This window comes from Erpetoichthys calabaricus, chromosome 1 (assembly GCF_900747795.2).
Source record: "Erpetoichthys calabaricus chromosome 1, fErpCal1.3, whole genome shotgun sequence".
NCBI lineage: Eukaryota > Metazoa > Chordata > Cladistia > Polypteriformes > Polypteridae > Erpetoichthys > Erpetoichthys calabaricus.
This window is the reverse complement of record NC_041394.2, coordinates 256,766,286-256,780,642: the sequence shown is the minus strand read 5'-3', so window position 1 is coordinate 256,780,642 and position 14,357 is coordinate 256,766,286. Positions and strand designations below refer to the sequence as shown.

General features: G+C 37.8%; 1 protein-coding gene across 2 annotated transcripts in view; it reads left to right on the top strand.

Annotated features, from left to right (window-relative positions):
* Nucleotides 1-14,357, top strand: part of plxna4 (plexin A4) — a 1,034,568-nt gene that overhangs the window by 807,580 nt on the left and 212,631 nt on the right. The window contains exons 31-32 of one of the 2 annotated variants that reach the window (XM_028814360.2): nucleotides 2,246-2,396; nucleotides 4,233-8,192. The exons of the other annotated variant lie outside the window; for it this stretch is intronic. Coding sequence (XP_028670193.2) covers nucleotides 2,246-2,396; nucleotides 4,233-4,328 — 247 coding nt within the window. The 3' untranslated portion in view covers nucleotides 4,329-8,192. Of the gene's footprint in view, nucleotides 1-2,245; nucleotides 2,397-4,232; nucleotides 8,193-14,357 lie in introns of those variants that run through there. 2 annotated transcript variants of the gene reach the window in all.

The window sequence follows — 14,357 nt, the reverse complement described above, 5'->3', positions numbered from 1 at the left end:
GAATTAATAAAAGAGAGCCATACATTAAACTAAATTGTTACTTGTGAGGAATATTAAAATTTTTCCTATATTAGTAAATTTGCCTCTGTGCTGGCATAGGTAGGTTAGGATTGTTACATGTAAGGAAGATGCAGTTGGTGTTGTTACACTACAGTGCTCCTTAAGCAATGGCGTCCAACCTGGTAATACCCCAGATCTGACTGCTGAAGGATCAGGATTTATGTTTAGCCCAAGGCTGGCTGATAAGCAGATAAAAATTGTAGTCTTGTAAGTTTTCACCAAAGGATATAGCCTAAATGTGACTGAAGTAAACAGGTACTTGAGAGCTTTTGACACATGTAGAGCCCACTTTATGTAGTTTACATTTATGATAGTGTAAGTCAATACAAATGTGCATACTGTGGGCAGTGTCAAGCCCCATGCCTTTGAACCTGTGCAATGACCTTTGATAATGGGGCTCCTAGTAGTTCATAACTAAGTTGAAACCAGAGGTATGTGAGATAAAAGGCAACATAGACTCATGAAAATACAAAAATAATGTCCTTTATTACAAAAATGTTGTTCAGGTGCAAAAGCATAAAATTGGGTGTCATGAAAAAAACACACAGAGCTAGTGGCCACACCCACTCAGATGAAAAAAAAAATGCAATAAATACTCGAGGCGGAAAATTGCGATGTTATTTACAATATACATGTTCTGCACTCTGAAATCTGCAGGTTAAAAAATGCAAAAACAAATAAAAGGTTTCTTCATTAATCCACAGCAAGAAAACCTTGTTCCACAAGTGTATGCAAAAAGAATACTATTTACAGTTTCTTGTGGATTCTGCCAGCACAAACTCCCTGGTTTTTCTCTCTCTTTCTTTGCCAACATCCTCCCCACTGTAAGTAATTAATCGGAGGGTTCTCACCATGCATCTTCTCTTTATCTGTATTACCACCAACAAACCTCTACAATGCAGATGCGGCCCAAAGACAGACAGTTGTCTAACATTCACTGCACCCTTTATATACAGCCGTAGGCTCCTTAATGGGCAGTCTTCAGTGATTCCAATTTACGTTGCATGCTAGTTGCATCTACATCTCGTTGAACTCCCCAATAAACGAATATAAAGTTTGTTACTTTAGTGCTTCTGCGCTACCTGTAACAGTACCCCCACACTCATAACATGGCACCTTGTTTCTTCAGCAGGCCCCTACTCTTCCCTTTGTGTAAGCCGGCTAGTTCTTTTACACATGTGTCGGCTTCATGGCAGCTGCTACTGTATGCCATAGCAACTGCCATATACCTGGCACCTTACCTAACCTTAAGGTTGGTCACCCCAAAACACTTTCTTACAGGACAGGCAAATTTGGTTCCCTGGTCTTTTCCCTTACACATCCCTCCTCCCAATCTCACTACACAGGCTCTCTTTCGTACTTATGTGCAACACCTTAATTGCACCCTAAGGAGTGCCACAGCTGAGCTACTTAAACAATCAGCTTGCATACACAACCGCTTGTGAACCCATGGAGCCTGAGACACACTGCATTTAATTAAAATTAAAACACTGCCATGGACTTATCATACTGTTTCAGATTTTAAAAATGTATTTTTATGGAAGTTCCGGTGTAATTCTGGAATACTTCAATAGTCAACACTAGTACTACGTAATAATGTTTCCATTATGGATAATGAAGAAATGTCAGAAAATTAAAAAGTGGTGAAATCTCCAACTTGCATGTAATGGAAGAAATGTTTTTGTGATAGACTATATATTAGAAGACAGTTTTCAAAATATGGAAATTTACTATTACTATTCAGGTCTCTAATAATCTTAATGCCATGCATTAAAACCATATTTTGTAGCAAAATAATTTAAATGTATTCCTATGTATAGCAAAGAAGAGGACTCAATAATCAATCAAACAGCAAGGTTTAGAATTCAGTGAGGAAGCATAGAACCTAAAAACTGGGAGGCTGTAAAGATTTTTTCTAGAGCCCAGCCTCACTTTTTCCTAGATCTTTATTCATTAAAAGCATGTTGGGTAAATTTTAAGTTGGGAATCAAGTTTGAGCAGGGCCATACAATTGATTGCCCCCCCGATTCCTGACTTGTATCCAGCGATAATCCTTGGACCCCATAATCTTGAATGTTTGTGAATGTTATGTTATTAAGTTTAAACAAGAGAGTAACAGAACGGGGTTAAATGACTAGTGAAGTGAAACATATTTAATAACAAATATTTTTTATGTTCTCTCCAGGTACTATTCAGATATTAATAAAATGCCTGCTATAAGTGATCAGGATATGAATGCTTATTTGGCCGAACAGTCCAGAATGCACATGAATGAATTCAATACAATGAGCTCACTGAGTGAGATCTACTCTTATGTTGGAAAATACAGCGAAGAGGTATGTATTTGTAGATGAAAATCAGTTACAGAGTCTTTTAAAGAAAACTAGAACAGTCAGTAGAGCAACTGGAATGACTGCTCTAGAGTATGTCAGTTTAGAAATCATGTATGATGTATTCTGTTTTCATAATGAAAAGTATTTAAAATATCATAAAAAATAGTTGTATAGAAATCTATTTATGAAAGTTTTTAACAGGATCTTGCTGAAAAGGTAAGCAGAGTGTTGAATCAGATTATCAGAAAAGAAGGTTTTAATTTTCCCCCACAATGAACTCTGAGTATTAATCAGTGACGTGTAAGCTAATCTGGGAAAAATTAATTGTATGTTAGAGAACATTCTTAAAGATAATGGTTCTTTAATGGCCCTATTTGGTTCTTTACTGGGCTGTGTGATTCTTTGTATAATCAATGTTTGAGATAGAACCATTTTATTCGGGGAAGAGTTCTTTGTGTATGAAGTTGGTTGTTTGCACTTTGAAAACTTGTAATATGCAGAAAAAAACTGAATTTTTTAATGTATTGTAGGTTACTTAGCAGGATACTAACAGATTAAGAAAACCCGGGCTTAGCCTGTATTTTATGCAGCAAGAGTCCTTTAAAAATCAGATTTCACAAATCTGTTATCATCTATTCATGATTATTTAGGAAGTCTGTTATGGACCTAAATAAATAAAGGTTCTTCCTAGAACCTTCACATGGATGAGTCTTTTGGGAAACAACAATGAAGAACCACTCAGACACCTTTATTTTTAAGAGTGAATCTGTATGCTTCCCTCACTGTTTTCATGGTTGTGTTCATTTAAGTGTCTGCCAGTGAATTCCCATACTTTTCATCAGTACCATCAACAGGATAGAAAAGGACAAAAGGTATCTGTCCACAGTGTTTTGGTGTTTGTTCCCTAATTGTTTCCAGCAAATTTTATAAAACAAATACAGTAGCATGGAAAAGACTGTCACTTTATCTTAAAAAAACACGAAGTCAGAGAAAATAGGACAAAACTAGAAAGTGCAAGTAACTTTGAATACCTTTGACTTAAAATACAGTACTAGTGATGAAGCAGAAGCAGTGTATGAGTGTATCATTTTAAGTCACATTCACACAAATGGCACAAATAAGGGGGATTCAAAGGAGGGCTCATAAAGGACCTCATGGTGTATGTGGAGGGTCCATGGCAGATAAAAACAGGTGAAGAGTTTTATTTTAAAATAGTGCAAATTGGAGATACGACCACTAAAGGGGAAATGGATTAATTAATTATGAATGTATAGGTGAAGGATTTGTGCTTCCATCCTGCAATAGTAGTTCCGTGGGTCGATGAGCACTGGACTTCCATTCGCAATGATATAAAAGGGTCTGAGTAGTTTGAAATTGAAGGATAATAAAACTGAGGAAAAAGAAAACAGGACTGTCACTGTTCACACTTAATAAAAGAGTTTTGGCACTGTTTGCAACAGAACGTGTTATTGCATGCTCTTATTCACTTTAGTCTGACTTGGTTATGACCATTGAAGAGCCCAAGGCTGCGGGCACTTGGAGCATCACACCTTGCTAAATACAGTATATAACAGATATAGTAGTCATGCCAGACTAAAGTGAAACACTTCATCCTCATGGTCACAGTGGAGTAAAGTACAGCACTCTGTCTTCAAGGGTGATGTCCACCCCTGTTGTAGCGGAGTAAAGCAAAGTGTTCCATCCTCAGAGGGAACCGCATCATCGCAGTGGAGTAAAGTATATCACTCTATACTTAACCATGAATCTTCCTATTAATGTTATACTGTGGTTACTTTGGTGAAAGACTACCTTTATTATTTTCCCTTCTGTTTGCTTTAGATTGTGGCTGCTTTAGAACAAGATGATGCAGCAAGAAAACAGAGACTGGCCTTCAAGCTCGAACAAGTGGTTACTTTCATGAGCATGGATAGCTGAAACCTGCTGTCTCAGGAAATGCTGGAGAGGACAAACCGTGCCGTGCCTGAATGAAGACCCGTCATCTTGGTACCATCAGCAAGTTCTGTTTCAGCTGCAAGCATTGCCTCAGCACACTGTTAGCTCTGCTTTAGGCCATTCAAGAAGAATGCGAGTGGAGCACCAGAACTCATTGGAACTCTGGCTTTTGGTTGTGCAAGAATTTTTGTTTTAATAACTCCCTTGGAATTAGTGCATTTGAAAGCTCCTGGGAAAGAAATCCTCGCAAACAACATCTTAGTTTTAAACTTGCTGTGCTTCCAAAAATGCAGAAATTCTATAAATCTGATGAATGGATGTCAAAGGTCAAGGTCAACTGGCAGATAAAAAAAAATCTTAAAATTCTGCCCCATTTTGCTTTTTAAAATCAGATAGTGTCCAAAAATGATTACTTTAAGGAAAGTCTCTTCTTGGTATTACATTTTGTAAATGTGATTGTAAGAAACCAATACATTCAGTTTATAAGTATAGGAAAAATCAGCCGCTGAGAAAGGCGCATACTAATAATATAATAATAATAATAATAACACAGTCAGTTAAAATAGCACAAAGCATTTTTCTGTGCTGTTTCATATTTACCTAAAACAAAATCATATCATAGGTATGAATGGAAAGAAAGAAAAGAATGATAAGGGTTATAGTGAGTCATAGGGATTTTAACGTTAGATAACATAGGATGAAAAAAGTAATATGGTCTTAAACAAATATGATACAAGAGTGAACAAAGTGCTAAATTTCACATCCAAGAATGATGACAAAGTATGAACATGATCAGCAAAGATCACATGTGGGAAAGATTGAGAAATCAACAAAATGCAGTGTTTATAATCACCGAAGCATATTAAAAACCAATTACTGTTCAATTAAAAAAGCACTTTAAAAAAGATATTAAAACATCACATAGACAATCTCAGTAAAATAACTTACATTCGGTTGAGACATACATTATTTCATATTTGAATAAAAATCCCATAGTTACACCATCTTTATGCCCCTATGTTTAGCTTTGAAAAATGCTGATTGGAGAATCAGTGAGAATATTACAACGTGTTTTTTCAATACAGAAAAGTGATATAAATGCGGCCGAATCAGCACAAATGCTTGTACTGAGGACAGGATGCGATATTTTTAAAACTATAACAATGTGGGGTTAGCAACTGTTTGACATATGTAAATGGTACAAAAAAACTATACTTGCTGCTTTAAATTCTGCTTTGTAACTCATTGATACTGCTGACATGTCTGAATGCAGGCCTGGGACTTTGAAACTGCCATTTAACGCACACCTGACGTCTTTATGGATATGAAAAGATTTTGGACATTCCAACAGCATACTGAAAGTTTTCAACATACACAAAAATGGTTTATGTGTGTGTCTGCATGTGTTTGTCGTGTGTGTTTTATATATATATATATATATATATATATATATATATCTCACATACGTACATGCATATTTATATATATAAAATAGTTTGATAGGTATCTATCTGTATATATCGAGATATATATAAAATCTCATTGGAACGAGTGGACATTGCTGGCCAGCAGAAAACCAAAGGAGTCAGATTTATTGAAAAAAGTGCCACATTCAAACAAAACAAACTTAAACCGCTATTTTATTTACAACATCAGTGTGTAGAAGAACCTGTGGACAAGCTGGCTTTTACTATCGTCCTTCTGTTTTTGCACACTGTAAATGTTGCCGAGTCCAGTTTCTGTTTTGCACAGTTATTACAAAAAAAAAAGTGAATACCTGGAATGAAGGTTTACATCACTCTTTGAAAATACACCTAACATACTTTGAGATGGGATCAAGCTCTCAGAGTATAGGAAGTAAAACTGAAATCGACAAAAAACAAAATACAATTGGAACATGAACATTGTCAAGAGACAACAAAAGCTGCCCTCCCTACCTTTAACCTTCAAGCTTTCTTTTGCCTTGAAATGTGCCAGACTTGTGATGTGAATGTGTGGATGCCTCAGCAGGCCCAGATTGGGTCTTTGGCTTTTAAGCGCATGTACAATAAAAAAAAAAAAAAAACAAAAGAAAAAAGAAAAGAAAAAAAAAGCCTTGCAATGACGTGGATGTGTTTTTTTTTTTTTCATTTGCTTGGAAGCATCAAACTGAGTGGTTTGTCATGTATACGATTCTCTGTTAAGGTGGAACCTTTATCCAATACTTTATAAGTAGCATTCCATGTTGTGTAAAGTGTTAGGCACTTATATTAGTGTGACCTTAATCGTATGTATCCTGCATGTGGGCTTCTTCCCTTGATGTTTTGAACGGAACTACCTTGCTGTCATGCTCTTACTTAACAATGGCAAAACTGGGGTTGGAGTCAATTTAATTGTTTGTCTTTAACATTCTTTTCTGTCTGTTTCTGACATTTTGCTCTTAGCAAAGGCTGCATTTTTCTATAAATATTTCCATGAGTATTTATCATGGTCCCTTAAGATGAGGAATGTGCCACCATACTTTTCGTATTGTGCCTTTTTAATACATCATCATTATCATTATTTTTTTCGGGCCCAGTTTTAACCATGATGAGTTACCTAGCCTTTACAATAGGACTATGAAAGCTTGATACCAAAATCCTTGAAGAGATGCATGTTCTCAACAATAAATCACCAATGACCCCAAAGTACCACCCTCCCATACAAAATAATACCTTAACTACATTCAGGCTTCATTACTAATAGATTTCATAACTTTCCTTGATCATCATCATGTTTTTTATTATTTTCATCAGGTTTTAATAAACCATACACTTAGATGCATGACAAGTAACTTCACCAAAGACGAATAATCACACGCATTATCATTACGTGATACACATCAGTCAGTACTTTTTCCTTATTTGACTCAGATTTGTCATATCATCATCTTTCCCATTTGAAGCATCTAGCTTGAAAATTCCATGTTTTCTTCAATATAGATCTGACAACTTTCTTAGTCTCTTTAATATTGTCATTAATTGCTTTGTAGTGCACTTTGTGATAATGCTCGCTATGAAAGGCACGAGAAAAAATGTAAACTAATGGACAGATTATGACAACAAGTGGACCTTCCAAATGTTTGTTAGTTTTGTCCCATCGTTTCCAGTTGAGGCAGATTTTAGTCTTTATTTTTTGGCTTCACCCTGTGTTTGTTAAAACTTTACTGATTACATGCAATTACCACTATAGTATAATTTAATAGTGTGCACTGGAAAAGCTATTGCACACCTGGAATATTATTTTTTTTTTTTTTTTTATTTAACTATTGTTATAATGCGTTGTGTTGACACAGTCAGAATTTTACCCAGTGTACTTAAAATCACTGGCTGGTTTATAGAAGTTTAAATGTATTTGCACATTTGTTCTTTTTTAATTTTCTTATTCTGTTTTTCATTTCTTTTATATTTTATTTCAACATGCAGTTCAAATGTCGAGAAAAAAATTCAGTGTTGTATTTCTTGCAGGATCGTACAAGTGTTTTTATGGTTTATGTTATTCAAAGAAGAACTGTGGTACAGAAGATGTGAAATCTCTCACAACTGCCTAATAAAGATTCCACCTTAAATATTTTGTACGAAAATGTCTTTAGAGCTCAGTGTTATTGCAGGTGTCAAAGGAACCTTTAGCAAAGACTTTTAATATAATATTTGATGACAAATTAAATGTACTATTTGGGGAAAAAAGAAACTTGGTAAAGGCAAGCTTCTCTAACTTTGTTATAATTAATTGTATACCTGTGTATGTAAATACAATGCACTCCTATTTTGCAGTCCAGAACAAAAATACTATTTGTAATATAGAATAAACTTTATTATTGAAACTTTATATTTCTTTTTTTTTTTTTTGGTTTTTGATATTTAAAGGTGTATATACAGCTTCCTGCTCGGACCCTGCATAGAATGGAGCAGCTTTGATGATTGGATAGTCTATTTGTGATTAAATAATAAAAGATTCAACAAGGATAATGACACTGCACCTCAAAAACATCATCTTCTGTTTATTCAATGAAAAATCTTCAGTCTTATAGTACTGGTAAAGACCATACTGTACATTTGATACCAGATTGGTACCAAAATTGATACCAGATTTCCCCTGGTGACAAATAAAGATCTATCTATCTATCTATTGCGGACTGTAGGGGGTACTCCAGCTCCCCAAGTACCCAACACAGAAAGGCTCAGACACAAGTATACAAGTACAAAAGAGTTTGTATTGTGGGAAACCCTTCATTTAAGCTTTTCCCACAACACCAAGCACAATACAGCCAGTGAATAGCACAGACACATCAATGCTCTGTAAATGTCTTCTCTTTCTTTCTCTCTGTCACTGCCTCCTCCGCTCCTCCCGGCAAGTTTTGTCTCCTTCCTCCCAGTCCTGGCTCCCCGAGTTGAGGAAAGCAGCTCCTTTTAAATAAAACCTGGGAGTGCTTCCAGTGTCCCGATGGTTTGTCCCAGGAGCACTTCTGGGTAAGACTGAAGCCCCATGAGGTAGAATTCCCCAGTCCCTACAGCACCCCTTGGCAACACCCATGGAACCAAACAGGGCTGAGTCGAAGAACTCCAATACCCATGGTGCCCTGTGGGAAATCGTGATGCTGCTGTGTTAAGAGCATCCTGGCCGGGGAAAGGTGCCACCTGTCCCTCACACTCTCTAATGAAAGCAAAGCAGCTAAAGCTACACAATGTCCCACTGTCCACTTGTTATCCTCCTAAAAAATGTGTACAAGTCACCTTAAAATCTATAGTTTAAGATTGTACAGTATTGGATCTGTTTGGAACTAAGAGTGACAATAGATTTGCTGGAGTCTCCTAATAAATATCCCTGACTGATTCACTGGACTGTATAACCTATATAATACATTCATGGGTTCAACCTGCCTATTTCTAAAATGTTTTGACATCTGTCATGGCATAAAAGTCATTTGCCATATGTTCTTATCTGTTTTACATATTCATTATTGATTATTCACGTCACAATATGTTATGTCTATTTTCACAAGAGAAACAATCACTTCATCAATTGTTTCAGAACTCATATTTCTAGTTGACTTTGAAAATATTAACTTATGGAAGAGAATTGAATATTGCTATTATTTATTTAAAAAAAACAGATCTGCAGTTACCTCCCACTGATAGATGGGAAAATATGGTCATCTTTTGTTGAAACAACCACAACATGGTTATGCTGTTGCAACATTTGCCCATGGTTATTTCCCCTAGGAATGCTTTCAGCCTTTTGAATTGCACACAATTTTAGGAGTAGTATTTTAAAATAGGTCATTTTGCCTTTTTTAAAATGTCATGCATTGTCACATTTGATTTGGGGCATTTATTGTACTTCCATTTCAAAATATAGAAAGGGTCATACATTCTCTCTAATATATGTGATCAGGTTTTCATTTGGTTTTTATCTCATGTCAGCTAAAAGACTTACGACTCCTTCTTGCTCATTTTTGCTTCTGGGCTCTTACGGTGAATTTAATGTTTACTGACCAAACCTGTCTGATTAACCTTTTGGATCTTCCCTTGAAAGCCTCCGTCACCTACAAATAAATAAATCTGTATGCGCCATTGGTATGTTTGTATTGGACTTAAAATGATGTTCAGTCAAAAAGGATTTTATGTACAGGGCAGAAGAGATGAGCAAAAAAAAATTCTTATTGTATTTTTTTTCAACAGACAATACAGGACCAGTTTAGAATTTGATACACAGAGGGTCCTAAGATCTTTTATATATAAAAAAAAATTAAAAAAACACAACTCAGTGCCAACAAAGAAAAAAAGTCAATGGAGCAGAAAGTGTTGTAAAAATCCAGAGAACATATGTGTTTCTTTTTATTATTTGAGTGCAAGTTTCTCACAAGCCATTGCTATTAGTGGTTCTAACGCTCACATAGCCATCTTTTTAAACAGCACATCATGATGCCATGCACTTAAAAGCACCTGAAGAACCAGCAATGAACATGGCTACAACATGGCTACTATAAACATCATGGTAGTTGTCATGGAAAACCAGAATAATAATGTTTTTAAAGAATAAAATAAACATTAATATAAATTTATAAATATAACAAAAAAGTGTCCAAAATGTCCTTAAGCATTACTATATGGCCAGATAGTGACTTCATCGAAAGAAGTATTATTTGAATCTTTAATTTTTTTGGAGGTATATCATGATTTCTTCCTGTCTTTGAATCTTCAGTTATACACAAATTACAATACTTAAATGCTATTCCTGATGAGGTTACTCATGGAGAGAGATGCCTATGTCATTGTAAGATCTATGGTGCAGCATGAACCAAATTTTTATTTATTTTTCTTTTAATATCCCCCAGTTTTAGCAATCTTGACTTATGTACAGATTAACTCAATTTTCAGTTTCCTGCATGACAGATTTCTTGTTGTCATGCTGTTAGTGGCTACTGAAGTAGCAGTGTCAAAGTCAGATCTGGAGACAACCAACACCTGCCAAGTTCAGTACTCAGACTTGGGGTGGTGATTGATGACCAGCTGTCCAAGGACCATGTTGCTTAGGTCTTTGGTCTTGCACATTCACTCTGTACAATATCAGCAAGATCAGACCATATCTGAAAGACTATGCAGGTCTCCTGGTCCAGGCTCTGGTTTTGTTACAGCTGGACTACTGAAATTCTCCACCAGCAAGAGCAATGGTGAATGTCACCAAAATGCTGCACATGATTCAAAATGCAGCAGCCTGTCTAATATGTAACCAGGGAAGAGAGGCAATGTCTCTCCTCTCTTCACATCACTACACTGGCTTCCTGTAGTGGCAAGTATTACGATCATATCCTTGATGATTGTCTACAGATATGGGTCTACACCTATATATAAATATACAGAGACACTTGTGAGGTCCTATGATCCTTCTCAACCACTCAGGTCTGCTTATGAATGTCATCTAGTTATGCTACCTCTGCGTGGCATCAAAACTTGGTCCAAACTCTATTCATGTGTAGCTCCTGCAGGTGGAATGAGCAGCCCATCTCCAATCGAAGAGGATGGCCCTCACACTAACTTGCTGAATGGACCAGAAAAATACAACAGAGCACCAAGACAGACACACTCACAGAGGGTACACATACAGTAGTTCTAATCAACAATAATTTCAATGACATTACAGGAAATACATACATGAATACACCAATACAAACAGTGTATATAGTGGCAGGAGGCCTGAACCCCTACCCAGCTGGGATGCCCAGAGTGTGGAAGGACTGGGGGAGAAAGTATTTTCAGGACAGTTTCTCCCCCAGGCCGACAGAGGGCAACCCACTTGGTTTTTAGCAGGGCCACGGGTCATGAGAATGGGAGCTCAACCCTGTTGGAACCACTGCCAGGAGACGCATGGACTCTTCCAGGGCCTTATTTGGCCACAATTCTGGAAGTGTGGCCAGAAGAAGCTTGTTGGGCACCTGGAGTCCTCCAGTCCCCACCATTCTGAGGCCAGAGTCAGGAGGAAGAAGACAAAGCCTGAGAAAGAGTGAAGGGAGAAGGATTGGCAGCAAGAAGGGACTGTACAGGACTATAAGCCTTGTGTCTTGGTGTGTGCTGATTTGTGCATTATGCTGTGGGGAGCAGGGTGAAATACTCCCCAGTTGTAAATAAACACATCTAGTGTGGCTTTCTATATGTATCTCTCTCTCTCTCTTTCTCTCTCTCTATATATAAATCCATCCATCCATTTTCCAACCCGCTGAATCCGAACACAGGGTCACGGGGGTCTGCTGGAGCCAATCCCAGCCAACACAGGGCACAAGGCAGGAACCAATCCCGGGCAGAGTGCCAACCCACCTCGGGACGCTATATATAAATATATATATTTATTTATTTATATATATATATATATATATTCACGGCATTCGTAGTCTGTGTCACAATCTGATTGTATGGGTGGTTACCTACCAGGTAACGCTTGTGGTTGGTCAGCAATCTGCTAACATCTGCCACGGTGCCCTCAGTTTGTGAGGAGCAGATCATAGAATGGTTGAAATAGTTTACTGTCAAATAAATGCAAAGAGTACACGACACGTGTTTCGCCCTCATTCTGGGCTCATCAGGTGTACACACTCCACTGCACTCCCTCTCGGGAATCGAACCTCGGACGTCAGCACCAGAGGCGATGCCCCTAACGTTGCGCCACGGCGTGTGGTTCGTTTATTTTACAGCATGTAGATCGGGGTAATTACATTCACGGCATTCGTAGTCTGTGTCACAATCTGATTGTATGGGTGGTTACCTACCAGGTAACGCTTGTGGTTGGTCAGCAATCTGCTAACATCCGCCACGGTGCCCTCAGTTTGTGAGGAGCAGATCATAGAATGGTTGAAATAGTTTAATAATAAACGAACCACACGCCGTGGCGCAACGTTAGGGGCATCGCCTCTGGCGCTGACGTCCGAGTTCGATTCCCGAGAGGGAGTGCAGTGGAGTGTGTACACCTGATGAGCCCAGAATGAGGGCGAAACACGTGTTGTGTACTCTTTGCATTTATTTGACAGTAAACTATTTCAACCATATATATATATATATATATATATATATATATATAGTGAGACTTCTGCACTCTTTTGAGACTATCCCCAATGGGACGACGTGCAGAAGTGCAACTGCCAAGGCAACCGCAGATTTGCAGCGCCACAGAAACAACTACAAGCCGACCGCTGCCACATGCAAAGTACCAGGCATACGATGGGTGATTTAGGATAAATTATAACTTGGCCACTGACCTGCCCCAACCTTGCCTATTTGCTGTGTCTGTGAATAGTAGAATGGTAAATCCCGCTACAATAAATAACCTTATTGTTCCTGTTTCAAGTAGAATAAAGCTGGATTTTGCTAAAGTACTGAGACTCAGCCAGATGTTTTGGGGTGCAAGACAGGAACTCGCATGTCACAATCTATAAAGAGAGTGACAGCGAGAGAGAAGACATTTTGGTTTAGTAAAGCTGCAATCTCTAAAGAACAATCTCTAAAGTGCTGAGACTCTGCCTTGTCTTTGGGGTGCAAGACAATGACTCACACGTAACTATATAATTAATAAACACTAACATACAGTTTTAAAAAGAGAGAGAGGTTGGGAGCATGTGCTAATAGACACCTGGATTGGGACCCGAGTGCAGCGGGCGACACCTCAGCACCACACTAGAACAGTGTGTGTTTTTTTACAGTGGCTAGAGAGCCAAGCTAAGGAAAAAGTGACCAATGTTGGTGCTGACCTAATATAAAAAGGAAGACTATTCCAAAGCTTAGGGGCAGCAATTGCAAAAGCGTGGTCTCCTCCAAGTTTAAGTCTAGAATTTGGCACGACCAATAACTTCTGGCCAGAGGACCTCCGTGATCATGAAGAAGAGTAAGGGTGTAATAGGTCAGTAAGATAAACGGGGGCTGAACCATTCAGGGACTTAAAAACAAACGGTAAAATTTTAAACTCAATCCTGTAAGTAAACAGAGCGCTAGTAAAGAGCAGCTAAGACTGGTGAAAAAATAGTAGGGCCCCAGAATAGATCCTTGTGGTACCCTATAGGTTATAGGCACCAGGAAATTGTGCAGGCTGATTGAAAAGCTTTGGCCTCTGAAGCATGACCTGAACCATTCCATAGCAGTTCCTTATATACCCACGTACTGCTCAGGATGGGCAATAAGGGTTAACTGTATCAAATGCTGCAGTTAGATCTTAAGAGCACTAAGACAGCAGTATCCCCAGAGTTACTTGGTAGGAATCAAGCAATGGAAGTGTACCGTGAATAAAGAAGTAAAATAATTTGTCAAAGCACCTTTCAAATAAATTTAGCTGAAACTTAACAATTTTAAGTCAATGCTCTGCCAAGGTGAAAATGAGTTTAAAATGCAAAGAATTATTATTATTATTATTATTAAAGTCTGGAGGTCTAGTTTGGGGCTATTGCTCAATGGTAAGAAGGAAGAAAGGCCAGAATCAAGAGGGAGAGGAATGAGTGATGACAGGAGGGAA